Here is a 27,915-nt window from a genome sequence, read left to right as displayed (position 1 = left end):
CAGTTTGGCTTTTTGTAGCAGCGCAGCATTGATCTCAGAATATTTGGGGAAGAAACAAACTTGATTTTTCTTCTACAAAGGGCTCTGAATGGGAACAAGAGGTGGCAAAAGTATGCTTATCTTTAACCTGAGAAGTAAAGATACTCCGGCAGCAGTAGGAGCACTGATTGGTCCCGTTTTATGCCGTGTCAGAGTAAAAAGCGTCCCTCTGAAGGACGATTCTAGCCGCTGTTTGTGTGCAAAGCTAACTGAGGACGACACGATCCCTGCAGCGATATGACTTGAACGATTCTCTGAACAGCTGATGGTCTTTAAAATAAAATGCAACAATAACTCAGAGCCTCATTAAAACTGATATCAAAGAGAATTAGAAAGACATTAAAAAACCAACGACCAGGCTTTGGATTTGTGTTATGCATTCCTTTATTTGATTTTGAAAGTGCTGAACGAGTTATAGGTTTTTGTTTTTCTGGACGTTTTAGGCGATTCAAAGCAGGTACGTCACATGACCCCCCCTCTCAGTGATGAGTTTGTGAGCAGGACGAAGATCAGAACGCCTTCAGACTGTCTTCTTCTTGTGGATAAAAGGCCGCAGAGACGAGGATTGAACGTGAATGTGAGTGCAGTGAAATCCTATTTGAGCAGCTGAGATGCCAGGATCCTGCAGAAACCCCCCCCCCCTACAAGGAAAGCATGCATGATGGGCAGACTGTGAAGGGGGGGGAGTCGACTCGCAGCCTCTGCAGCCTCTTTACTGGATTACAGCGAGGAGAGGAGGGGCGTCTTTGGCATTTCAATAAGACCCCCCATAAGTGCTGACCCAGGCGGATCCTCTTTGGGGACTTTTACCAGAAAGTAAAAACAAAAGAGGCACAAAGTACCTGCTGCAGGCGTTACAGGCTGATTCAAAGACAAACGCCCCCCCATCAAAAGAAAGTCAGATAAAGCAGAGAAGACGATTTGAGGAGCTAGAATTTGACGCGACGACTCGTTCATTTTGGTTCTTCCGGTTCAGTCAAACTGTGGGAGTCCAAAGAGCTGCGGCTGGAACTCCTCCATGCTGCGGAGTGTCAGCGTGGCCTCCCGGGTCAGGCTCCGGTTCATGTTGTCATCGGGGATCATCACCACCTGCATCCCCGCCGCCAGCCCCGCCTTCACGCCGTTGGGAGCGTCTTCAAACACCAGACACTGAGCAAGGACAGAGGAGAGGAAACACAGAGCGATATTATCCTTTAAGCCTATTAGGTGCCGAGGCTTTCACAGAGCTGACACCTCAAACAAACACACTTTTCCCTTTTCAGTCTGATGAGTTTGATATTCCTCCGAGGAGTCTCACTCCGACACATTAAAGATCCATTTCATCTACAGTTTTCACCCCCTTTTCATCCGCTTTGTTTGTGTTTGAGGCGTTGAGACTTTGCTTTTTACACGATTCCATCAAAGTTATCTTTAAATCTCGAGGCTGGAAGCATCAAAAACACCTGCATGCAAAATATCAATATCAACAGTTTAGACCTAACTGAAATTTTCTCTGTTTGGGTTGTTCTTATTTTCCCTCCAGATATTTCATCCAGTCTGAAAACAAGCTAAGCACCTACAAAGAAGCTGTGCTAACGTTAGTTGCAGCTCGGCTCCCAGCCCCTCTGCTCCCAGCCCCCTGGCTCGCAGGCCCCTCATCTCCCAGCCGAGGGGCTAGAAAGAAGTGTTAACGTTAGCTGCAGCTCGGCTCCCAGTCCCCTGGCTCGCAGCCCCTCGGCTCCCAGCCCCCTGGCTCACAGGCCCCAAGCTCGCAGCCCCTCGGCTAGAAAGAAGCTGTGCTTATGTTAGCTGCAGCTCGGCTCGCAGCCCCCTCCTGTGTCCACTGCAGCAGGTTCAACCCTGCATATTTATGATATGAAACACTGCTCGCTCTCATTTTGTTTTCTTCACTAAGCGTACACTTTACTCTATCCGTCCCACTTCCTCTGAGTAGACAAGCGATTGGAGCAGACTCCTCTCAGGCTGTCTTCAGGGATTCTTCATACAGGTGTTCTTTTGACCTTAAACACTGAGGGATGCAGTTGCAGATTAATGAGACTCATTAATGAGACTCAGTCGTCCCTGCTCGTCTGACTGGAGTCACAGAAGCTCCAAACTGGATGATCTAACACAATGAGGATTACTGGCTGAATACCCAGTATGAGACTCTCACAGCAGGGAGGAAACATTATCGTCTGAGAAGTCAGAGAAAACTCTTCCTCTGACTCGTTCCTGCTGCAGAGAATCCGGACTATTAACAGTCTTTGCAAAACTAACGGGGCCGAACTCTGAGACTGAAACTCGTCTCACTGAGACAAATTATGGAAATATGGCTAACTGGTGAAACGCTTATTACTGCACGTGTTGGAAAGAGGACATACGAACAGCTGCAGTAAATTAACACATCTGAACCTTCAGCGGGAGGTTAATCATTTTTCAGTATCCAATAAGAGAGAGAGAGAGAGAGAGAGAGAGAGAGAGAGAGAGGAAGAAGATGAGGAGACTGATCAACAACACAGATGAATATTTACTGGTACAGATATACTGAACTGTGTGGGAGTCCAAATCAATGACAGATAACCTGAATGTGTGAGGATGAAAGTCCACATTTCTCTCTCATCTCTACAAATCTGTCCGTTTCCTGCAGAGGCTGAAATGAGAGGGGGTTTTTTTCTGACGGCGGCATAAAAGATAAATAAGGAGGTTGCACATCTTGCAAAGCTGCTCTTTAGTTTTCACACACTGACATCATGAAAGGTGAACATGAAGAGGATACGAGATCTTTGAGATAGGATATGAAATATAAAATGCGGCTGCACATTAGCTGAAGGAGACCCGTTCTGCGTCTACATCGGCCTGTGCAGCTCGTCCATCACCGTCATCATAATAAAGAGAAACTGTTGAAATGATTCTGATCTGAAAATATAGGAAATAATAATGAATAAATAATGAGTACTTCTCTCCAGGAGAGTTCGGCTGCAGCTAATTTTCAGAGGTTGCCCTGCCTCTCTGCGCTGCGTGGTCATGGCAGAGCTGCAGGTTAATTGCACGACACACAATCTAATAATCGTCTCATGAGATATTGCAAAAAAAGAGATTCATATTAGAATATTCATTTGCAGCACATTCTGCTGGTGAATCGTAGGCTCGACTGAAGGAGTTTGAGTATCTCAGGTGTCGTTCACAGTGAGGGTAAGATGGAGCGTCGGCAGTAATGCACGGTGACGCAAGGTGAGGAGCTTTGAAGGGAGTGCGGAGGAGAACCAGGAGTCAGTTGAGGTGGTTCAGGTATCTGATCAGGATCCTCCTGGACGCCCAACTGGGAGGAGACCCCCGGGGAAGACCCAGAGCTCGCTGGAGGGATTATTATATCTGGCCTGGGAAGGCCTCTGAACCCCCCCAGGAGGAGCTGGAAGATGTTGCTGGGGAGAGGGAAGTCTTGGCTGACTTACTTCACACCTCGGATAAGAGGAGGGAAACTGAAGGATCATAGCGATGTCATTTCATGTTCAAGGTTTTTAAGGACTGCAGAGACAAATCACACGTTTACAAATCATCCAAAGGAGTTGATCCTGAGTCCCATCTTCAATCATCTGTACAACTTTCAATGTTTTATTTGCATGTTCTTCTTCTTTAATATCATTTATTGCATTCTCTGCTCCTCCTTAAGACTGAACTCTCTGAGCTTTAACATGAATATACAGTAAATGGCTCTTTGTTTCTGCAGCTCAGAGTGAGTTCATTAGGGAGTAAAGCGCAGCTCGGAGTTTGTGCTGGGAAGCGGCACTTCAGTGAGAATAAAGCAAACAGACGTTCAGTGAGTGGAGAGCTGCACAGAAGGCAAAGCGGACGCTTTACGAACCTTTGTTCATGTCGCCTCTAATACTCAGGTAGAACAAAGAGAACTCCTCCACTCTCCTCCAAAACCTAATTGACTTCTGTGATGTCACTAAGCCTTGAAAACTGGAGGATGAGGGGAACAATGGCGGCGGAAACACAGAGTACACAACGGAGGGCCCCCGCTTGCTAATTCCCCTGATTGGGAGCAATTAAAACCACTAATTACCCCGAGAGCCGGAAAAAATGACCCTTTAATCTGCCTCCAATGTGCTGCAGTGAAACGCATGAGAAGAGACAAAGATATGGAGCCGCTCACAGAGGATCGATGGCTCGGCCGGAGGAGGACTTTACAACACTGAAAAGAGAGACTCTCATAAAAACAATCTACAGAACCACTCTACGAGAATGAATGCTTCTACTACGCCTTCATCTTTTAGGACCGAAAAGCTCAGACACAGCTGACGGTTCATCGTTATTGCATCCTTCTCTCTAAGAAGCACAAATAACTTTACAAGTCGCCCAGACCAGAACAAAGCTCCTCAGAAGCTCCCCTTCCTTCTCCTTCCATCTCTTAGACCCTCATATACGTTTAATAAAGAACAACTCTTCTACTTGAGTGTTTGGAGCGGACACGGCGCTCTGCAGGGGAGGTTGTTTGGCCACAGTTTGTTTGCAGACTCATCAGGGCTCTACTCTAAAGAGATCTACTGTATGCATCAGGTCCCACATTCATTCAGCTCTCAGGGTTGCTTCTTAGCGATGCCAGCTGCTCTCCTGACAGGTTTTCCCTGCGGGTGAAACTGTGAGCACCCCCCTCGTCCTCCCCCTCGTCCTCCCCCCTCTCTCTCTTTAAGATTTACAGCCCGTCCTCCGGCCTGCACACAGACACATGCAAGATTCATCAGAGCCAACAGAATCAACCTGAGTCAGCGAGACAAAGGTGTGCACACACATACACACACCTTACCTACTGTCTCCAGCACAATCCCCCCCATCACACACACACACACACACACACACACAGGGGCGTACAGTAAAGCCTTTTAGAGCAGCGACTTGTGGCGAGATGACAGCAGCCGATGCCCCTGTGATGTGATTTGGAGACGATCCAGATCTCGTTTGGCTGCGGACAGCGGTTCGATAAAAAAGGCCTCGGCATGAGAGAAACCTGGCGGAGAGCGGCTTCCTGCTTCATAATCACACGATCGTTTCTTTTGCAGGCACACGTCAGACGTTCTGTGCTTTCACCCTGAGGGGGCTGCACCGCCGCCGCCTTCTCTGCATTCACTCCATCGATGTTCGACGCAAAAGAGACGAGCCAACAATGACGATGAAAGAAGACAATCACAGCCTCTCAGTTTCTACATGAACCTTTGTTGGCGGTCCCTCAGAAATCACACATCACTTCAGAGCTGCAGGAGAGCACCGGGCGCAGGATTCAACGCTCTGCGAGGATCACTAATCTGCTCTGATGAGATGCAAAGTGCAGGACGGGGAGCCGCTGGCAAAATGATACATTTTCACAGCAATTCATTGATTGCATTAAAGTGAAATTAGAGAAGATGCAGCGGGACTCAAACATACTGCAGGGGAGTACAGCGAGGTCGACACAGATATTAAGTTATATATCAAGTTATCCAAGTCGTCGTGGCTTAAAATCTCATTTTTGGGCCACTTGTTGAAATGTCTCGCTTCTCCTTCTCCATAATGTTTTTTAAAGGACGGTCCTGACTTAACACAAACTAACTCCTGCAAGAGATATCTGCATTTTATTTTCTACCAGGGGCGTGTCCAGAGGGGTGGCATGGGCCCCCCTTGAAATCTCATTGGCCACCCCATGTGCCACACAAAGAATCCTTAACTATGATTGGCTATTTGCCTTCCCCACTATTCAGGCTGTACCATCAGGCAGTGTGCAGATGTTTGTTTACCATCTTTTAAATACTTTAAATTGAGACTTTGGACCTACATTATATGGAGTCCTTGACGGATTACGCTTAGAAGATGAGATGTTCCCTTTATCTTGCGGCCTCCACGGAGCGATGTGGCCCAGTACGACTCGCAGCTTGAAGCCGACGTGTCAGCTGCATGTGTGGCAGCGTGTCTGTGTGACATGTAACATGGCTGAGGAATGAATCTGTCAGCGAGGAGACGCTCGCCACACAAACCCGTTGAATCGCTCTCCTCTGCAGTGTAAACGTTCATCCTGCTCTCTGGAAGCACAGATGGAAAGAAAGGAGGTGTTTCTGCAGCGTTCCCCCGTGGCCACTCTTTGGCTTTTCATTTGGCAGTGGTCGGGTGTGTTTTTAACTTTTCAGCAGGTTTTGTACTTCCATGCTTGGCTCCCAGCTTCAGCTCTGATAACCAGTCGATGAGGGCTGGGACTCAGTTCAAGAAGAGCACGGCTGTTTGAAGCGGCCGCCATGTTTTCATCTTTTTGACATCTGCCCGTTAACACCCAGCGGAGACCACCGCTCCTGGGCTGGAACTTGGAACATTTGGCTAAAATATTGAGCATTGCAGTGCTTCATTTATTTACTTAAAGATGCAGGATGTGGTGGAACAGTCAGATGAACTGCGTCCTCCGTGTTTGCCTCTAAACGATTCAAATATCACGAGGTCAAGATGAGAAGGTGAGCGACCAAAACGTGGTTACTCGTCATGGTTCCTGCAGGCTGGATGAAGGCAGCTTGGTAAACTTAGAAACAGGAAACAGTAGGAATCACTCTCGTTATATTTCTAGAGGCTGCTCTCCTAGCGACTGATCTGGTGTTAAGACGCAGAGTTCTGCAGGGGACCCGGGCTCTCGGGGACCGAGGGTATTAAAAGAATACTTAAAACCTCTTTTAGAACCCTGAAGGGTTTATGCAAAACCCATTTCAATTCATAGTGTGGTTGCACTGTAGATAGATTTAAACCTGCTCAAACAATCAATCAATGGATGTTTATATTGTCCGTCATCCTGAGCAGACCAGGTCTTTGTGTTTCATGCACAAATAAGAGGAGTTATTACTCGTCTCAGTGAGAAATGTTCCTCACAATACATCATCCAGTACGTCTCTCCGACCTGAGCTGCACATGATGTGAAAAAGACTCGTGTGTTAACTCGGAGACGCAGCAGAGCCGTGAAAAGAAGACGTATCACGTTAATGTAGCAACAAAACCCCGGCTGTTATTTACAGCTATGATGCATGGCTGCTGCCCGATGCGGGACTTTAACAAGCTGACGCACCGACGTGTGTGTCAGACACACTCCACATCTGTGTGTGTGTGTGTGTGTGTGTGTGTGTGTGTGTGTGTGTGTGTGTGTGTGTGTGTGTGTGTCATACATGTATTTGTGTCCTGGGAGCAGTGGGGAGTGAATAAGCGACAGTGACAGATTGCCGACCACATCTTCTAAATGATGGTGGAGCCCCCGAGCAGCTCCAGCGCAGGATGTGTAACATTTCATCCTCTGCGTCGCAGAGAGCAGAAAATAAAAGCCAGCGTTGACGAGAGCAGAGGCTGATGATGGAGTACGAGAGCAGCGCGTATACGAGGCTGCACAAACAGACTTTAAGAGTTCAAGTGTGATGATGAGGCATCTGAGTCCCCAAGGAGAGCTTTAAAGGACGGGTTACATAAGAAGAGATGTTCAGGAGAACGTCTGGTATCAAATCCTGGACTGTAGTGTTGCCACGTTCTTCACTCATTTAAACATCGGCCCGTTTTTTTTTTTTTTTTACATATTCTGACGTCTAAATAACCGAAAGATACAAAACGTTTGGACCTTCTCCTGCAACAGTTGAACAGAATGTCATGGCTGCAAAGGAAAATGTGCTCCATCAGAAATCAGAATCAGAAATACGTCATCGACTCCTGAGTTGAGCGAGGTGAAATTGTTGATTTGTCCATGACGTCTGGTGACATTTAGGAGGCGGAGTTTCATTAAAACAAAAAGGTCTATATCTGAAAGGATTAAATGACAAACAGTGTTATTTTCACCTTGCTGAACACTGGACTTCCTGTTTGAGGTTTTCAGAACGCTCTCTCTCTGCAAGGAATCCTTTCTGTGATGATGTCACACACGAGGTGAATAAAGGCAAACAGTGATCCTTTAGCCGGCTGATGTTTTTACACTTGTTTTAATCATTTGAGCTCACAGCATTCAGCAGTTAAAGGAGTTTATAGAAAACCAGTTTTCTTATTAATATGCAAATGTTCTTAATATCATGGGCACTGACATTCTCCTCCATAATAACACTGACAGAGACACCGTTAACGAGACTGTGTTGTACTCTCACAATAGTTAAAAAACAGGGAAACCTGGGGCGAGTTCATGTTCTGCTATTAAAGGATAAATATGTATTTATTCTACTTCTCCTTACCGCCTCAACGTCCCGTAAAAAGAACAAACCAGCCGCGCATTAGTCCGTCCTGCAGCACTTTTTGGCTTCCCACCGACGCTGAGTGTGGATTATTACAGTATTTGTGCAATCATTGCTTTTAAATGTGACAACTTCAGGGCCAGTGAGATGTACACTTGAGTCGACCATTTGCGAAAACACGAGCTTGTAACGGACACTTTGATTAGGAGGATTAGTGAAAACAGAGAATGTTACCGGCTGCTTCACTGCTGCAGGACGAAGCAGTCACCCGGAGCAAGTCCACAACTCTTTCTACACTTCAGGTTACGATAAAGAGGAGACAGGTTAAACAATACCAGACACCGGCTTCCATTATTTATGTTGTTTGGAGGGATCTCGTCGGCCTGGGACGTTTACCGCCTGGGACGTTTACCGCCTGGGACGTTTACCGCCTGAAACAAAGCGCCCGCAACAGAGTCAGCCTTTTTTTTTTTCCTCACAACTGTTCCATTATGAGATAACGTGCCACTGCGCTGCCCGTAAAGAGATTGCAATACGCTGAAAGACGAGCTCGTGGACGGCCTGAAGACTTCATCAAAAAAAAAATACCACCACTGAGCTAAAACGAGAGTCTGCAAATCTCAGCGCCACCCTGGCCTCCTGAGCTCTGCCTGTGATGTGAGGAGGAGCCTGCAGCCGGCTTAGAGCCCACACATCTCCAAGTGTGTGCTGATAAAAGTATCCAGCCGGGGAAAAACACAAACAGGGCGGAGGGACTGATGCTAGTTTCAGCGAGTCATACGCTACACTAGATAAGAGAAATGCAGAGGGCTGCAGAGTGCCGGCTAAGTGGTTTGAAATCAACTTGGCCATCGCTGCACTTTAAACCATCCACCGACCCGTAATATTTAGTCCGTTTAGACCGGAAAAGCTTAAGGTGATGAATTTTTCAGAGAGCGGGAAGAGGAAACATGAAGTGAGCCTCTTGGTCCGAGCTGCTTTGAAACCTTTCAGGACTGTTTTTAGAAACTTTGCATCAATTTTGAAGCACAACAGACGCGGCGACCCCCCCGGCCGTCTGACTGCAGAGACACGAACAGACGACAGTGATGAATGAAGTGTGCAGGGTTGGAAACTCAGAGCTGATTGGGTCTTTTGTGAATCCTTGTAAAAGCCCTGAGGGCGGGGCCGACCCTCAATCATATAGTTGCCGTGTTGTTGCAGTATCATGATCTGATCCTGTGAACCAAAAGGGAATTCACAGACTGCATCCGCCCCGTGTGAGAAACCTTTTTCTTGCTCTCTCTCTCTCTCTCTTCACTCACTGCTCCTCTAAGATGAAGCTTGAAAATGATTCATGTGATGTAATGTAATGTTCACAACGCTGAAAATGTTTCCTCAATCGAGGATGAAAGAAAAAGTTTGAGATCCGCTGACTCATCAGATGTAGGTTCATGTATTTACTGGTTTACTGGGAGGGTGTGGGGGCTGTGGTGATTGGTCAAACCTGCACAGAATTTGTGAGAATGGGTGGAATCGACTTCTGCTCGACTAGAAGGATCTCATGTTCAGCAGCAGCCGAGTCGTAAATGTAAGGATGAAGTCTGAGCTCCACAATGTGCAGTGAAGAAACAACTTAAGATCACTTTGCATTTCAAGAGTGACCTGACCCTCTTCCCTACATTACATTTAACATTTCCATATTCAAGCCTTAACTCTGGGCCTCGTGTCCTCGTGTGCGTCTGAGGGAGGAAAAGGCTAGAACGTGGTCAGCTCTGTCAGAGCGCTAATGGCACAGAAAAGGACTGCTCATGTCTTAATTGTACCTGATTTGAATTTGTGGATTATAAAAGGCTTCCCCAGGTGTAATGCCTCGTATGATTAACGACAGAGGAAGAAGCGGTCGCCTCTGCCCTCCCGCCTCCACATCATGAACTCGCTCACTTTCATGTTTCATTAATCTTCCTCAGGCCGCTGAGCACACCGTCGCTAAAAATCTCCCGTCTCATCAACAGTGTTACTTTGGACTCCTGAAAAATGTCTCGGCTCCCTCCGAGGGAAAAGAGAGCAGCGCTTTTTCTTTCACTTTGGGTCAGCTCAGACAGCGGCGCCGACACCACATTACTCACCTGTGAGGGCCGCGGAGCTGCACTGTTCTCTCCGTGCTCCACCTCCAGGCTCTCTCAGCATCGCATTAAATCACATCAGCTAACGTATTTGCTTTGCTGCGGGGGACATTTTCATAAAGTCCCTCTGAATCGGACACTTTTCTAACACTTCAGCAGTCGTGTGTAAAGAAACCCGCCGACACTCGTCTGTCAGGAGCGAGAAAATCACAATTTAACCCAACGCTCATTACAAAATCTGTCCTCTTAGAACAATATCCTTAATGCACCTTTACACTTAATAAACACGATCATAGCCCGATCCAGCAGACGTGGGGTGCCGGGATCCGTCAGCCCCAAAAATCAATCGTTTCATCCCGTGTCATAGTGAACTACAATAAAGGCCACATCACATCTGGGATGCCTCACGACCTCTTGACCTCTCGACACAAAGTCTAGCATGTTTGATTTTAGCATTGCATTCCTCTCAATATCATGTTTCAGTAACATTTTTGTAGTTTGTGATTCTGCATTAAATGACAGATTGAATCCTCGTCAGTGAGTTTTACAGACATGATTTTAAAGACTAAGTGTTTGTGCTTCATCCTGCATTCTGCGTTTTTTTTTTTAACTCTCCCTTAGTGACTAAAACAAGCAGTTTGCATCAGAGTTGAAATCAGGGCATGAAGAGCTGACAACTGGATGTATGTCACCACCGTACGTCTGTTTCTTCTGTTTACATCGCCCTCTCCTCCTCCCTCCAGCTTTGCCTCTGTCTGCTCTCCTTCTCCCTGCCTCCCCTCTCGTCCTCCCCCCCTCCTCTGTCACGGAGCGGGAGCCGGGGAGTGACGCATCATCATTCGTTATTCCACTGAACACTCTGTCGATTCCCCCTCTGAGCCTCAGTTTCATATCTCATCAAGAAAAATGCTCGCCCTAACCGGGACCGGCTCCAGATTAAAAAATCAGGTGTGCCGTGCCACAGGCGGACCTATTTGCAGCAAAAAGCCTTTTAAGTGAGAGCAGAAGGGTGAGCGAGAACATATCTATCAGATTTCCCTGTTAAATTAGGCTGCAAATATCCAAATGTAGTATGAGGAAGATGCAATCATTGCTCACTTTTTGAGTGATTTCTTTTTGAGTGCACCTCGTTTTTTACATTATCCAGGAGCTGTCTGAGGACGGGGGGGTTTGTAGTTAAACTGTGAAATACGGTGCTTATCATTTTTAAGGTTAGGGATTATTACAGCGGTGAAGGCAGAGCTGCTGGATGATGAAGATCTGATGTTACTATATATTTAGAGGGGAAGAGACCAGTTTACAACAGATATATCAATACAATGATGTACTAACTCAGGGCTACTAAAAAAACAAGCACGACGGACCACAGGGGGCACCTGACTATCAAAAATCTGTTCACACATGGTTGATCAAATACAGCCCAATTCAACCAATATCTAAAAATAATCCAGCCTTTGTTCCATTTAATTTACTTTTACAGCTTTTTGGCTCCAGAGTGACCTGCATTCTGAGATTCAAGTGACTGTCTTCTTCAACACAGCATGATGTTCATTTAGTAAATGATGGTCCCATTTAGAGTCAGAGAGACCAGAGAGAGGGGGAGGAGTTACCTAGCAAATAACTAACTAAGTAACCAAATAACCAACCAAATAAACAACCAACCATCCAACTAAACAACCAACCAACCAACCAACCAAATAACCAACCAAATAAACAACCAACCATCCAACTAACCAACCAACCAACCAACCAAATAACCAACCATCCAACTAACCAACCAACCAACCAAATAAACAACCAGCAAACCAACCAACCAACCAAATAACCAACCAAATAACCAACCATCCAACTAACCAACCAACCAACCAAATAACCAACCAACCAACCAACCAAATAACCAACCAACCAACCAACCAAATAACCAACCAACCAAATAACCAACCAACCAAATAACCAACCAAATAAACAACCAACCATCCAACTAACCAACCAACCAACCAACCAACCAACCAACCAAATAACCAACCATCCAACTAACCAACCAAATAACCAACCAACCAACCAACCAAATAACCAACCAACCAACCAACCAAATAACCAACCAAATAAACAACCAACCATCCAAATAACCAACCAACCAACCAACCAACCAACCAAATAACCAACCATCCAACTAACCAACCAACCAACCAAATAAACAACCAGCAAACTAACCAACCAACCAAATAAACAACCAACCAACCAACCAAATAACCAACCAAATAACCAACAAACAAATAACCAACAAACCAACCAACCAACAAATCAAATAACCAACCAACCAAATAACCAACCAACCAACCAAATAACCAACAAACCAACCAACCAACCAAATAACCAACCAAATAACCAACCAACCAAATAACCAACAAACCAACCAACCAACCAACCAACCAACCAAATAACCAACCAAATAAACAACCAACCATCCAACTAACCAACCAACCAACCAACCAACCAACCAACCAAATAACCAACCATCCAACTAACCAACCAACCAACCAAATAAACAACCAGCAAACCAACCAACCAACCAAATAAACAACCAACCAACCAACCAAATAACCAACCAAATAACCAACAAACAAATAACCAACAAACCAACCAACCAACCAACCAAATAACCAACAAATCAAATAACCAACCAACCAAATAACCAACAAACCAACCAACCAACCAAATAACCAACCAACCAACCAACCAACCAACCAACCAACCAAATAACCAACCAACCAAATAACCAACAAACCAACCAACCAACCAACCAAATAACCAACCAACCAAATAACCAACAAACCAACCAACCAACCAACCAAATAACCAACAAACCAAATAACCAACCAACCAACCAATCAACCAACCAAATAACCAACCAACCAAATAACCAACAAACCAACCAACCAAATAACCAACAAACCAAATAACCAACCAACCAACCAACCAAATAACCAACCAACCAAATAACCAACAAACCAACCAACCAACCAACAAACCAAATAACCAACAAACCAAATAACCAACAAACCAACCAACCAACCAACCAACCAAATAACCAACAAACCAACCAACCAACCAACCAAATTACCAACAAACCACCTAACTATCTACGTATCTAACTAACCAACTATAGAGCTCTTAGTTCTTGAAATGGCGTCTCTGGATTGTTAAGTCTACCTGTGTACATTCTGATCTCACACTGCACTCTAATAAGGATTCACAGGTGTTTAAAAGCAATGTGCCTTGCTGACTATATACACTCTGTTCCTATTGACATCCTCAGTAAAGGAAGCCGAGGTGAAGACTCAGGGGATACGTTGTTCTTTTTCTCACAGAGGTCAGAGAGGAAGTTAAAGAGCTCTGCAGTGGCAGAAAGCCAGGCGGAGGTGAGATGAGAGCTGAGATACGGAGGCTGCCGGACGACGTGAGTCCATCTTTGTTGGAACACTTTTTCAATGCTTCAGAACCCCGACCTGATGCTGACCATGTAAAGGTGACGTGAATGTTAAAGCAGAGGTTTTTAGAAACAAATATGAATCCTTCAAAGATCTAAAAATCCAACCACACAGAGTAATAATTCACAATGTTTGATATCTATTTTTAGACCAGCTTCATAGGGTGTGCAGCTTCTACAATTCTGACAACGCTGTCCACACTGCATCCGTTCAATACTTCATCCTCTCCTCTGTGAATTCTATTTTCTCGTTAACATTTTAACATGTGGTGCTTTTATTTTGAAGGTGGACAAACTGAAGTGTGGTGCTTCTTATGACAAGCTGTTCACAACACTCAGAGGCTTGTCGATAAACGGCTAGCGAGCTAGTTTTTCTGCGGTGTTGAAACAGGTCAGAGGTCAACATTTCAATCATGATGTGGATATTGTTAATGCACCTCGATCTCCACTTTGCCCTGAGAGATATCACTGCAGCAATTACAGCCTGTTTCACAGCTGCAGGATGAAGCAATCCACCGGGGCAATTTGAAAATGTTTGCACCAAATTTTAATAAATAAATTATTTCTAAAATAAATAAAAATGTACGAACATTAAAACCCAAAGGAATCCCCCTTTAAGGCGTTTCTGTCAGACAGTTATAGAATATAGTTTGAGTCACTTCACATCTGTTTACTCACTGTAACATGTTCTTTTCTATGTTCGTCATATCGTTCTTCTCTACAGCAGTTCTCATGTAGAAACAGAATGTCAGGAGCTGTGTCTAATCATTATCCTGTAAACCTTGAGATGATTGACCTCAGACCTGTTTGCAATAACGCTGAATGCCATGAGTAATGTGTGTGGGCGGCTGTTCATGAAAAATAACTTTAACACTTTCAGGAGAATTTAATTAATTTATTTTTTTTCACAGGGTCCACGATGCGAGGGCGCACTGCCAGCTCATTCTTTGTGCTCGTCTGTCGTGAATGAAGAGGATGTCAGAGTCGAAGGCGATGCTTTGAAAATGACATGAATAGTCGTCCTTTTGCTTTCACTGCTCATTGAACGGGGAAAAAGAAAACATCTGCATGAACCCGTTAGAGCTCCACTTAGTATCACTGGAAACAAATGAAGTCCAGCCTTGTATTTATAATCACTAGAAACACATTTACAGCTTTGAGAGGCTCGCTGCGGAGACTTTGTGCGTCTGTGTTTGTAAGGTTAGCGCTAATGTTCATTAGAAATAAATATCCTTTTTAGTTCCACATGTGGGACAGTTTGTTGTGTTCACAGTCAGAGAAGAAGAATACATCTCTAAATAAAGCTCGGCAGGCAGGGGCGTGGCCAGAGGGGCGGCATGGGCCCCCCCTTAAAGCCTGATTCGTCACCCCAGGTGCCACCCCAAAATACAAATCTACGATTGGCTATTTCCCTAATCAAAGGCGGGACATAAGTACAAATCAACTATTCTGGCTGATTTCAACATGGTCGTCTTTTCAGTTCAACCATGTTTGTGGGATTTTTTTGATTGTTATAGAATAAAGTAGAATCATTAAATCTGTTTATGAGTAAATGTAGTTTATAGAGCTTGAATGAGCCGCAGTAAATGTGTCCTCCATGTTTTTTTTCTGTGTGGTCCTCAGAGTGAGAGTGTCTCTATGAAAGTAGGTCAGCCCTCACACTGTCACTCGCCGTCTTTTACCGAGATATTTGGCAGCTATTTTAGACCGACTCAACTCGGAGGGAGACTTCCAGAGTGTCTGAAAATATCTCTTAAACAGCCCGTGAACCCTGACAGCTCTCCACTTCTGATCAAAGCGTGCTGCTGGAAATACGCGGGGCAGAGAGCGGCTGACATCGGGACCTGCTGCATCACGGCGAACGGCAAAACACTTACTGTGAAGGAGAAGTAATCTGCTGACACACAGGAAGCGAAATACGAGCAGATATAGAAGTGTTCGACGTACAGGCGGCTCTATGTGCTGCGGATTTGAACGTGAAGCTCAGAGAACTTCACCAATAAAAAATACGCTCAAAGATTTGGTTGAATAAAGAATGATGTTGTGAATATGAACCTGTTCATTGAGTTCTGCAGAGATTATAGTTATGAACATATACAAAGACAAAGACAAAGAGAGAGAGAGAGAGAGAGAGAGAGAGAGAGAGAGGTGACAGCGGTGAGAAATGAGCGTGCAGCTGTGAGTTGGGTGGAGGAGTCGGGCTGCAGGTGGAGATGATTGACAGCTCTGAGTTCAGCTGAGAGCTCGTCACCAGGTTTATTCAGAGCATTAGTCACTCTGATGCTCGTTTATGAAAGCAGTGACATTTAGAAGAACATTAAATGCAGATAACTAAAATGCTAACCGACTGATATATGTTCAATAATAACAAGTCAAAACCCGGCGTGGGGGACTGTGGAGCGTGCGTAGAAGGTCTGAACCAGTTTGGGTCTGATTGAGGTGTAAACATGTCGGAGTAAATCGATCCCTTGATTCTCTAGAGGAGCTGCCTGTAATCGTCTGGAGGAGCTACCTGTAATCGTCTGTACTGACCTTCTCTAGAGGAACTACCTGTAATCGTCTGTACTGACCTTCTCTAGAGGAGCTACCTGTAATCGTCTGGAGGAGCTACCTGTAATCGTCTGTACTGACCTTCTCTAGAGGAACTACCTGTAATCGTCTGTACTGACCTTCTCTAGAGGAACTACCTGTAATCGTCTGTACTGACCTTCTCTGGAGGAGCTACCTGTAATCGTCTGTACTGACCTTCTCTAGAGGAGCTGCCTGTAATCGTCTGTACTGACCTTCTCTGGAGGAGCTACCTGTAATCGTCTGTACTGACCTTCTCTAGAGGAGCTGCCTGTAATCGTCTGTACTGACCTTCTCTGGAGGAGCTGCCTGTAATCGTCTGTACTGACCTTCTCTGGAGGAGCTGCCTGTAATCGTCTGTACTGACCTTCTCTGGAGGAGCTACCTGTAATCGTCTGTACTGACCTTCTCTGGAGGAGCTGCCTGTAATCGTCTGTACTGACCTTCTCTAGAGGAGCTGCCTGTAATCGTCTGTACTGACCTTCTCTGGAGGAGCTGCCTGTAATCGTCTGTACTGACCTTCTCTAGAGGAGCTACCTGTAATCGTCTGTACTGACCTTCTCTAGAGGAGCTACCTGTAACCGTCTGTACTGACCTTCTCTAGAGGAGCTACCTGTAATCGTCTGTACTGACCTTCTCTAGAGGAGCTACCTGTAATCGTCTGTACTGACCTTCTCTAGAGGAGCTACCTGTAATCGTCTGTACTGACCTTCTCTAGAGGAGCTACCTGTAATCGTCTGTACTGACCTTCTCTGGAGGAGCTACCTGTAATCGTCTGTACTGACCTTCTCTGGAGGAGCTACCTGTAATCGTCTGTACTGACCTTCTCTAGAGGAGCTACCTGTAACCGTCTGTACTGACCTTCTCTAGAGGAGCTACCTGTAATCGTCTGTACTGACCTTCTCTAGAGGAGCTACCTGTAACCGTCTGTACTGACCTTCTCTAGAGGAGCTACCTGTAATCGTCTGTACTGACCTTCTCTAGAGGAGCTGCCTGTAATCGTCTGTACTGACCTTCTCTAGAGGAGCTACCTGTAATCGTCTGTACTGACCTTCTCTAGAGGAGCTACCTGTAATCGTCTGTACTGACCTTCTCTAGAGGAGCTGTCTGTAATCGTCTGTACTGACCTTCTCTAGAGGAGCTGCCTGTAATCGTCTGTACTGACCTTCTCTGGAGGAGCTACCTGTAATCGTCTGTACTGACCTTCTCTAGAGGAGCTACCTGTAACCGTCTGTACTGACCTTCTCTAGAGGAGCTACCTGTAATCGTCTGTACTGACCTTCTCTAGAGGAGCTACCTGTAACCGTCTGTACTGACCTTCTCTAGAGGAGCTACCTGTAATCGTCTGTACTGACCTTCTCTAGAGGAGCTGCCTGTAATCGTCTGTACTGACCTTCTCTAGAGGAGCTACCTGTAATCGTCTGTACTGACCTTCTCTAGAGGAGCTACCTGTAATCGTCTGTACTGACCTTCTCTAGAGGAGCTGTCTGTAATCGTCTGTACTGACCTTCTCTAGAGGAGCTGCCTGTAATCGTCTGTACTGACCTTCTCTGGAGGAGCTGCCTGTAATCGTCTGTACTGACCTTCTCTAGAGGAGCTACCTGTAATCGTCTGTACTGACCTTCTCTGGAGGAGCTGGAGGGTTGAATCTCTTGGCGCAGACCAGGAAGGAGTCGGGCTGCGGTTTGCTGTTCTTCACGTCGGGGTCGTCTCCCACGACGATGTGGTCGAACAGAGCGAAGAAATCTTTGTGGTTCCTCGTCTTTAACTCGAACGTCACCCCTGCTGAGCTGGTTGCCACGGCGATGGGGACGTTGTTCTTCTTCAGGTGGTTTATCAGTTTCTCCACACCTGAAGGGGCAGAAGTGAATAAAAGGAAGACACAAAAAAACAGTTTCAGAGAGAGTGATGAGAAGTACCAGGATGTAGCGGGATGTATTGCATGTGTTCTTTTTAAAACAGCATGAGTAGCACAGGTTTCACGCTCTCCATTATAACTCAATGATGTGACATTTCAATCGAGGAATTAAATGATGAGACACCGCTGCAGGAGCTGAATCATCGACCGCCCTTATATAACACACACTTATTAGACATGTTTTTAAAACCATCTCTACTGAACAACAGGTCAGTACCATCATTAAACTGACATGTTTCATCATCAAGGCGACATGATAGCACGACTCATCATTCTTATATAACATGAATCTGTTATAAAAATGCTGTTTCTATTCATTTTTGTCAGAATATTTGAGGTTTTTCACGCACAAAAACATCAGAATTAAGGATAAATTTAGCTCCACCATTGATTATTAGATCATGATATTACAGAGTGTGCACACATGTACACACAAACAGAGGAAGCAGCCCTCCCACGTGAAGAATAAAGAGGACATCAGCCCACACACGAGCTAATGATAGTTCACTCCTCAGCTGGGAACACATCATCTGCATTTCACTGTTTCATATTTGTGTATTCTTCCTGTTAAACGGCGTGGTGAATCAGGCGTACCTGGCATGAGTTTGGCAGAGGGAAAGATCCGTTCTTGAATCTGTCTGGTTTCAGCCAGCAGCTCCTCGGCTGTCATGGGAAGCTCCAGCGTGTCCCGAATAAATTGAGCAGCGTCCAGAGCCTTTTTCCCCATCACTGACGACTTCACGTCCCAGGTGTACTGCTTTCCAAAGCGGTCGCACACTTCCTGGAAGGACACAGTGTACAGCCGCTCTGTGTCTGCAATGACAATCACAAAATGAGAAATGAATAGCTTTTTAAAATCCTGTCATTTAGAGCGGAATATGATCTACCACATGACAATTTCAACTGAAAATGAAAAGAAGAAATAATATGTGGCTCTTACATCAAACTTTAACATTATTTTTGTTACATAATTACACATATAAACTACTACAATATTAAAAAAAACATATGGTTAGGGTTAATATGCATTAAATTAAAGTCCAAGGGGACTCACTTTAAGAGCTAAGAGTCCAGAAACAGTGCTTTAGTATTCAATTGAACATCATTTAAAAAACGTGGTAATTTGTAATGGTAGGGTTTACAGTTGGACAGACATTTGTCAAACATGTCATTTCCTTTTTTTAATATAATAAGGTGATCAGTCTCTTCAATTCGGCACAGTTGTTAAAGTAAAAAATACTTTAAATTGTCAGTAAAACCTTAACTTTCTGGACCGCGTAACTGTCAAAACTGCAGCTAGAGGGTGAACATTTGGGGGCTTCGCTTAACATACATCAACCACGTTAGGCAATAATTAATGTGGGAAAAATGGAGGTTTGTAGCACAAATGGCTTTTCAAATGTATGCCGAATTCAACATTAGACTCTTCAGTGTAAAAATTATTACTAAGAAGTGCTCGATCAATAACGTTATTTTATCAATATACACAAAATAATTAACTTCATCTATTTCCTACGGAGTTCGGCAGTGAAAATATCCAATACGGACTAAATGACTTTCTGCATTGATGCAGCTTTAGCATCGTTATAGCCTCGTGTTAAGTGTTGAACAAAAGCATTAAATACGTGTCAGGACCTAATAATAATCCATCCATGTCGAATAAGACATGGCTCACAGGTGTGCAGCTGCTGCTTGGCATGTTTCTTTCAGGAGTTTTGCTTCCGTGTTGCGTACGTGACGTCAACGGACAAGCAAAAACTAACACGGAGAATAATCTCCTGGCATATAAAAGTCACTAAATGCATTTCATGTTGCAGACAGCTCACGAATTATAACTTTACACATATTTAGGAGACATTATTGTGTTTTAAATGTAAAAATTGTAAAAAATGACCTGAAAGAAGCTTCAGATTATTCCCGGGATCGTTTTTTGGTCGTCCCAGCGCAAAGGCGGCTGGGAAACGAAGTCCAAAATCGGATTCCAAAGTTCAATTTCAATCAAGTTAATTTTTTATCTGTCAGTTTAATGTTTTCACAAAACATTAACAGAGGGTGACCAAAAGATAATAAACATTTGAAAGTTGTATGTGAGTCACAGAAACATGGAAAGAAATGCTTTTTAAAAAAATGTTGCAAAGGAGAAAGAGTTAGTGGAGTATATGTACACAAAGTTGGTGTTACACACATATTGTAGCACGACTCCTGAGTGTTGAGTGTTAAAAATATTCATGTATGCATGACCCATCGTGTGCACATTTTGCAGGATGTAAACACAAACTAGAGGAGAACTCAGAGCTCAGGCAAGGTCAAAGGTCAAGAGAGAAGTCTGCTAAGTCCAACCACTGTATGTCTAACTTTATTTCAAAACCTGTTGCAATACAGTTTCTTATTATTTTTATTTTATTTTTTTTATTGTGATAAGGTGAACAAGTACAGAACAAAAATGTGCACATAGACAAAACAGAAATAAACAAAACAAAATCAAAATACACAAACATTAGCAAAGACAAATACAATTGAAGTAGATATAATAAAATCCAAGTAGTAAGTTGAAGTAGTGTATAAGAAATGTGTGAATGTGTGTGTGGCAGTGTGATGCATTAAAGTGAGTGGCTGAGTGGGAAGTAACAAGAAAAATAAACAGAAACAAAATTGAAGATAATTGAGAGGAAGAGAAAAGAGGGGAGAAAAACATATATATATGTGTCAACATTACAGGAAAGAATACAATTTTAAATTTTAATTTCAGTTTGAGGTATGATTTTTCTGAGATTTAGGTGAATTATGAATGGATTCCAGGTGTTATTAAAGGCTGATATATTGTTATTCTTGCAGGCTGCGATTCTTTCTATTACAATGTGTTCTGTGAGTAGGTTGGTCCAGTGTTAGTGTTGCAGGGTTAGTGTTGCAACACAGTTTGATCAATGATTGCATGCTTGTGAGTCTTATCCCTTGTTTTTGATCTTCTGTTAAATGTGATGAGTTCTTCCCGGTCCCACAGATCATCATCCTTCCACTGAAGATTTGCACATCGCTGAATCATCTAGTAATCGTCAGGAGTGTGCGTTTGGAGGATTATTAATGTTTAAAAAAAAGGGTTGAAACTGCCCTCATGCCTGTGCTCGCCAATGTTTTTAGTTTTTCTCTGTAATCTTGCAGAAAGAAACAGACACCAGCAGGCTGACGGCGGCGACTTGCATGATAGAAAAACTTCAAAAGTGAAGAGTTGCTGGACAAACAATGTAAAAATGCTCCAGAGACACAGCAGACAAGCAGACGCAGTACCTAACTGTTGTTTTTCTTCACATGACTCTCAATCTGACCTTTATGTGTTAAAGAGAAAATCAACAACTTGTCAAAGCTCGCACTAACAGCACAATAAACACACACTCATCCCCAGAGCAGGCCTATAGGTGCTCGTCTTCAACATGCTGAAAAACAAATATAAGTTAAGATTCAGCGTCGAACGTCTCCATCCTCCAGAGTGTGTCACAGAGACGTGCTCCTGCAAATTAGTGACAAAAGGCTGATACCGCCGCCGCTGCCACATTTCTCTGAATAATTGGAAGCTCCATGTTAACAGTGTTCGTCTTGTTAGTGTGGAAGAGACGTCGGGGGGGGGGGGCTTAGAGATCCCTGTAACCTGGATGTTGTAATGAGCCTGTGGATTTCAGGTCTAATTGGAGGATGGAGGGAGTGAAACGGGAAGCTTTGAGTCCAGGCGAGTGTGCTTTGTGTCAAATTGTGGAGTTTAGAGACTTGCTCACTGAGAAGGAGCAGGAACCTTCTGTTTCTCGACAAGTAAAACACAACGCCATGATGAAATATGTGTCCTTCCTTGTTGTGTGGGAGTTTAACAACCCTGACAAGAGAGAAAAATATTATTATATCGCTCCAGCGACAAAAGGAAACAGCAGCAGCAAAGAGTATAAACCCGTTGATGCTTCCAATCCCACAAATCAGCGCGACAACAAAAGAGATGACAGTCTGGAAGAAGTAGCAGGAGATCGCTATGAAGCTAGCCCAGAGCGACACTTTGCTGTCTGACTGAAACGACGTGTCTGTAGATATAAATAGTGGAGTGGTGGAAATCACAGGCACAAACACTGTTAGTTAGTTTTCACTTCTCCCTCTGGAGTGGGACTACTGCTGCACACACACACACACACACACACACACACACACACACACACTGCTATGCGTACACTGAGAGATGCTCCCTTTTCAAAAGCTGCACGGTTGCTATGCTGCCTAATTATCACGCCGAGATCCATAAATAAACCTTCACCCGGCTGCTCGTTACCCGTCAGAGTGGTCCAGCTTTGATGTGATGGATAAATCACAGTTTACTCCGTCACACGTTTGATTGCTTTACCCTCATTCCTACCTCATATACCTTAAACAACCCTTTATCTCCCGCTTGTTTAGCTCTCTGTATTCTGCACATGACCTCAGGGGCACCGAGGAAAATGATTGGCAGGGTGCTTGTTAACGGGGAAACCTTGTATTTTTAAACCTGCGCTCTACTTTTACATATTCAGGGGTGAGAACAGGCTGCTGTTAACAATCCCCTCTGACTCCATTGACAAAAACAGTCACTTTACCTCCCAACACACCGGGGATGTGTTCTGCTGTTGGCCTCATTTAATGACTTTGTTTGTCATCTTTGGAGTTTCACATGGTTAGTTTGTACCCAACAGAATATTTGTGCAGCAGAAAATCACACAAAAATATTCATAATTGAGCGAGTTGTGGAGCAGCAACTCCCCAAGCATGTCGCTCCTGTCTGTAATGTTGTCAGACACTAGAGGCTGTTTTCTTCACATGCACAAAACTCCCTGAAAACGTCCTGAAATAGTCCTGAGGAGCTGCATGTGTGAACGCAAACAGCTGCATTTCTCGGGCCACGACTTTACCGAGACTTTTTCCATTTCTACTTCCCTCTCTCTCTGTGTGATGTCGGGATGATGAGCGGATGAGTGAACGCAGCAGGAAAGATTCTGGGAAAGATTCAGCATGAGCGGGCGGCTGGGGATGTGGCTTTGTCTGCTCGGATGTCAAAAAAATTGGACCTGAAATCATGATACCACACTTGAAATCGGCCTCGTCTCCAGACCACTTTTTGAAGATTACACTAAATTTAGAAATTAAAACAAGAATCATTTTTCAATCTAATCAAACTCCAGGTCATCACAAATATTTAATATGTTTCAAATGTGTTTCCTATGTTGGAAACTGTAAAGAAATAACACGAGGAGATCTTCTGAATAAAACTAAACAAGTTTTTTTAGCACTTTTTTTGACTCACTGGGTGTTTTAAAGACTGTTTCTAAATGTTGCACACGTGTACCCGCTAAAGGTGAATCTCAGGTAGCACAAGGATTAAAGTGTGAACACAGCCTGCATAATGGACGAGGAGCTGTGTTAGCACGTTGTTATTTTAATGGGAGGAGCTCGGCTGCAGAAGTGAAATTGCAGATTTAAAGCGGGGTATCAACACACACACACACACACACACACACACACACACACACACACACACACACACACACACAAAAACAAGACAAAAGTCACGTTGTGGGGAGGTGAAGTGAAGCAAAAGCTGGGATATATTTTCTCCTTTTAAGTGCTCAGCGGTGGAACAACAAACCTGTCAGGGCTCAGCTTCAAAGCGGCCGCAGTAAACACGCAGAGCCTTTGTGCATACTGTATGTCTCTAAATGGATCTGTGCAGACCTGAGGCGGCTGCTCACCGGGTCTCCTCGGGTTGCGTTTGAGGAGCTCTCCAAATGAATCACGATACCATCAAGTTCACATAAGACAAGTGAAAGTTCAATAATGGAGAAATATACTGCAAACACGGCTGCAGACGAAGACTGAAGATCTTGTTACTGATGGAGGTTTGCAGCATAGAATCTGTGCAGTTCAGGGTTTTTTAAGTACCCCTAAAGAAGAAATGAATCAATGTTTTAATTAAAGCTCCAGAAACAAAAAGGAATGCAAAGAAAGAAAGCCACTGCAGCCGCTCATTACACTGAAGAAAACTGAACTTTTTCTCTCTACATGTGAGGATTGGAATAAAAACGGGTTCATGTTCTAGTTTTCCCTCCATCCACTCTTTCATTTTCTTCTAGAAACTTGTGGGCAGACCATCTTTATCTGAAGCATCTTCATGCATAGAGAGGGGATTTAAAACATTTCTAGTGTTAGGGGACCCCGAGGCTTTTCATTTCAAAGGTTGCAGCCGCCCGGCTACACCTGGTGAGTGCATGTGGAAGACATACAACTTGCAGAGGTCTTTTTAAAATAATCTTTTCCTGCAGGGGTGTCGATAAAGACTTAGGTTAACGTCTAAAAACAAGAGCAAGCAGGTAAACAAGACAAAAGGCTTAAACTGCAGTTCCTCCAGTGTCCACTAGAGTCTGTCTCCGGCAGTGATTCAGTCCCCAGAAAGAGATTCTTCCCCCCTTAAGGAAAGCTCTTACAGTTCTCAAAACACTCATTCTTACACATGAACTGAGAATCCCTCCTCAACATGCAGAAAGTATTCAGAGAGGTCACGGCCTGAGTGTTCTTAAAACACGGCCATGATAAGAATTCGATTCCTCTTTAAGGGTAATCTGATGTCTTCTTTCAGACATTCACGACCTTGTGTTTTTAATCACATCTTCCATCTTTTCAGCGCGTGTGGCACAAGTGAGAGCGATTAGATTCGTGAGGCAGCAACAGCAGCACAAACCTTGACGCAGAAATGGAGGACTAAAGCCGCTCTAATGGCACTAACACGAAGCACACAGCTTTATTTATAGCTGACTGGCTGCAATCAGCGGCCTCCTCCGGGCCCGCAGAGCCTCTTACCTGAGCCACAGGCTGTTAGACGGCTCATCAACATGACTGACAGCTGCTGAGGCTGGAAGCCGACCAGCTGAGGGGGAGGAGGGAGGGACCAACAACACACCGCTGCCATGCAGAGAGCTGCACATTGACAGCTTCACTGACGGTTTGTTTCTCCTTCTTATATCACCACGGAAAGCGTCACAGATTGACAAGAAGACGAAGCGTTTAACTAAACAGGAAATGTCGTGCTTTTTTCATGCTGGGCTCCATTTCCTTTACAAAACTTACATAACAAATAGGGACAAACATTTTGGGATTCCTGCTGAAACAGGATGTTATGACTGTGACGACATTAAGTAGTTAAAGATCAGCGCATCCTGTCAAATCAGCATAAAGATTCATGGTGACAAACGTTCATGCTACAAGCACCAATAAGGTCTCCTTTGCAAGCTAACACTCTGAAGATCATTACAACGTTCCAACTGCAGTGGATATGATGCAACGCTTTGTCACAGACTGAAGTTTGTTTGGCTCTAAAAACCCTCTCCCTGCTTTCAGGATGTTTTTGTTCATTACATGTTTCAGCCATTACAGCCTGCCCCCTCCTGCTAGCTGCACCTAATCGTCAATTGGACCCCAAAATGAGAAATACATATAGTCACTCTGAGCTCCATGTACAAACTCAGACAAAAGAAGGTGCATTAAATTGTCTGGCTTTAGCGGTGTAGAGACCGCAGCAGCATGTTAAATATATTTACATTGCAGGAGAATAACACTGAAAGGTCTCAGAGATCAAAACTTGATCACAGACGAATAAAAAAAAAGAGCGAGATAGAAATCGGATTCAGCCCACGCTGGAGGCTCTCACTTCTCTCACTCAGGTCTATTACAAAAACATCCCGAACACATCTTTCACCTGCGGTCTCGGTGGCTGCATCCCTCTGAAAATACATTTATGCTTCGATTTTTGCCTCGGGTGTAAAAATCTTGTCTGCTTCTCCTGATCTCAGATTCTGTGTGAACCTCGCAAAGACGCAGATACGAGGATGTTTTCTTCCGTCCCCATTTTTTTTTTAAGGCACCTGATGGAATTTTTCATGAACTCTAAAGCTTTGAGAGAAGCAGAATCGTCTGAGCTTTTAATGGCGATATGTGAGAGTGTAGAGATCTGCTGTTTGAGATTAATTCTTTAAATGTTCCCCTGGGTGAGACTTTAAAGCCTCAATGAACTGAACTCAAAACCCCTCCTTCACAGTTTCATCAACACTAAACCTCACTGTCTCTTACCAAATGCATATTCTGCTGCATGAGAACTCACAAAAATTCACATTTACAGCCGCTCATTACTGTAACTTCTCGGGGCCATTTCACATGAAGGCCCTGTGTACTCAGCCCGGGTCGATGCCCCTGCAGGCTGCAGGAATAAACTGTCAGTATAAACATTTTACTAGTCTCTCTGCCATGACATTGACCATGACACAGTTACAGACTGTCGCCTGTGTGGGCTTCATGGGCTCTTTATGTGTCGGCAGACCTTCCTTCAGGGACTCACTCGTGTTGCATAGAGTCCTGATGTTTGTTTACATCTGAAGCAGATGATCACAGTTTAGAAACACTAAATACCGTGTGCAGCCACATTTGCAGTATTGGGAGTCCTGCAACGACTTCACCATCTGCTGTTATGTAGGGAGACAGATTTCCCTCATGTATTAGCCGCCTCACTCTGGATGTTAAACACAGACTGACACCCAATATAACCATCTGTAAAACTTACAGTGTAAGCTGTGCATCACCGAAACTTCACCCTTTAGTATCAGGAACATTTAGAACACTTTGAACTCTCCAATGAACTCCTTTAATTGAACTTGAACTTTAAAGCCTTGATAAAGCCAGAATTCATCAGAACGTGATTGGAAGTTTGAAACCAGCAAACTGAAGGTCACTCCAAATCATCGTACCAAAGTTTCCCGCTGCATGATGGTTAAAAAAAAACAAATGGAAGCCAGATGTTTCTGTGAAATTGGTGTGGACTTGAGGCACTGAGGGAAATTATCTTAGATTTGTTTTTTGTTTAGCTGAAAGCATTTTATGATATCAAGTACTTTCAAGTGTTTTCTTCTGGGACATAAATCGGAGTGTCATCTGCATAATGTTGATGCTGGATTTTGTTTTTCTCTGCAATATGAGCCAGTTGTTATTAAATATAAAAATATTTTTTTGGTGTTAAACAATGCAAGACAAACCGTGAAGTGTTTCCTACTTTGCTGTTTTAGTATCAACTTTCTTTGCCCGACAGACTGATTAGGATTATAAAATGATTGAACTGTGGACGTGTTTGTGTTTGAGGCTCTGAGCACTGCTGACATGTGTGCTCTGGTTTTAACGGTTTGATCATTTGCAGCAGTTATTTTCCTACAAATACAAACACACTGCATTACCTAAATGATAATGGATAAGAACATTCTATTCTGCAGAAACAGAAAATAAAGATGAGATGAAGTTTATTCCCTCATGAGGTCAGCAGCCGCTCTCATAATCTAACTTTATATTTCTATGTTCATCATGTGAGCTCTGATCGCTCATCAACACATCAGCTGAGCCTTTAGTATCCGCAGTGTATAATCAAAGCAGCAGCATTAATACTTTACATTTAATGACCTCACATTATACCTCGGTGTCCGGGGTCACATTCAACACGAGGCGGAATATCTTCACGCTCTGATGAGGGACGGGAGATCTGCATCGACCAGACTTCTTTCAGCAGCCCTGCAA

At 44.2% G+C, this 27,915-nt stretch overlaps 1 protein-coding gene across 2 annotated transcripts; it reads right to left on the bottom strand.

The window, feature by feature from the left end:
• Nucleotides 1-856: 856 nt before the first annotated feature.
• On the bottom strand, nucleotides 857-27,915 carry pudp (pseudouridine 5'-phosphatase). Of its 2 annotated transcripts, none has more exons than XM_061032789.1 (4): nucleotides 27,814-27,915; nucleotides 18,901-19,119; nucleotides 18,010-18,239; nucleotides 857-1,188 (listed from the first exon to the last, which is right to left on the bottom strand). In XM_061032789.1, exons 1-4 carry the CDS (start codon nucleotides 27,884-27,886, stop codon nucleotides 1,012-1,014), a joined length of 699 nt encoding a protein of 232 aa, XP_060888772.1. In that variant the 5' UTR covers nucleotides 27,887-27,915; the 3' UTR covers nucleotides 857-1,011. The 2 variants fall into 2 exon arrangements, with proteins under 2 accessions (XP_060888772.1, XP_060888773.1); XM_061032790.1 differs by lacking the exon at nucleotides 27,814-27,915 and adding an exon at nucleotides 19,942-20,040.

The sequence above is a fragment of the Labrus mixtus genome, chromosome 24 (assembly GCF_963584025.1).
Source record: "Labrus mixtus chromosome 24, fLabMix1.1, whole genome shotgun sequence".
Lineage (NCBI taxonomy): Eukaryota > Metazoa > Chordata > Actinopteri > Labriformes > Labridae > Labrus > Labrus mixtus.
Note: the sequence above shows the minus strand (reverse complement) of the source record. Positions and strands in the feature narration are given on the sequence as shown.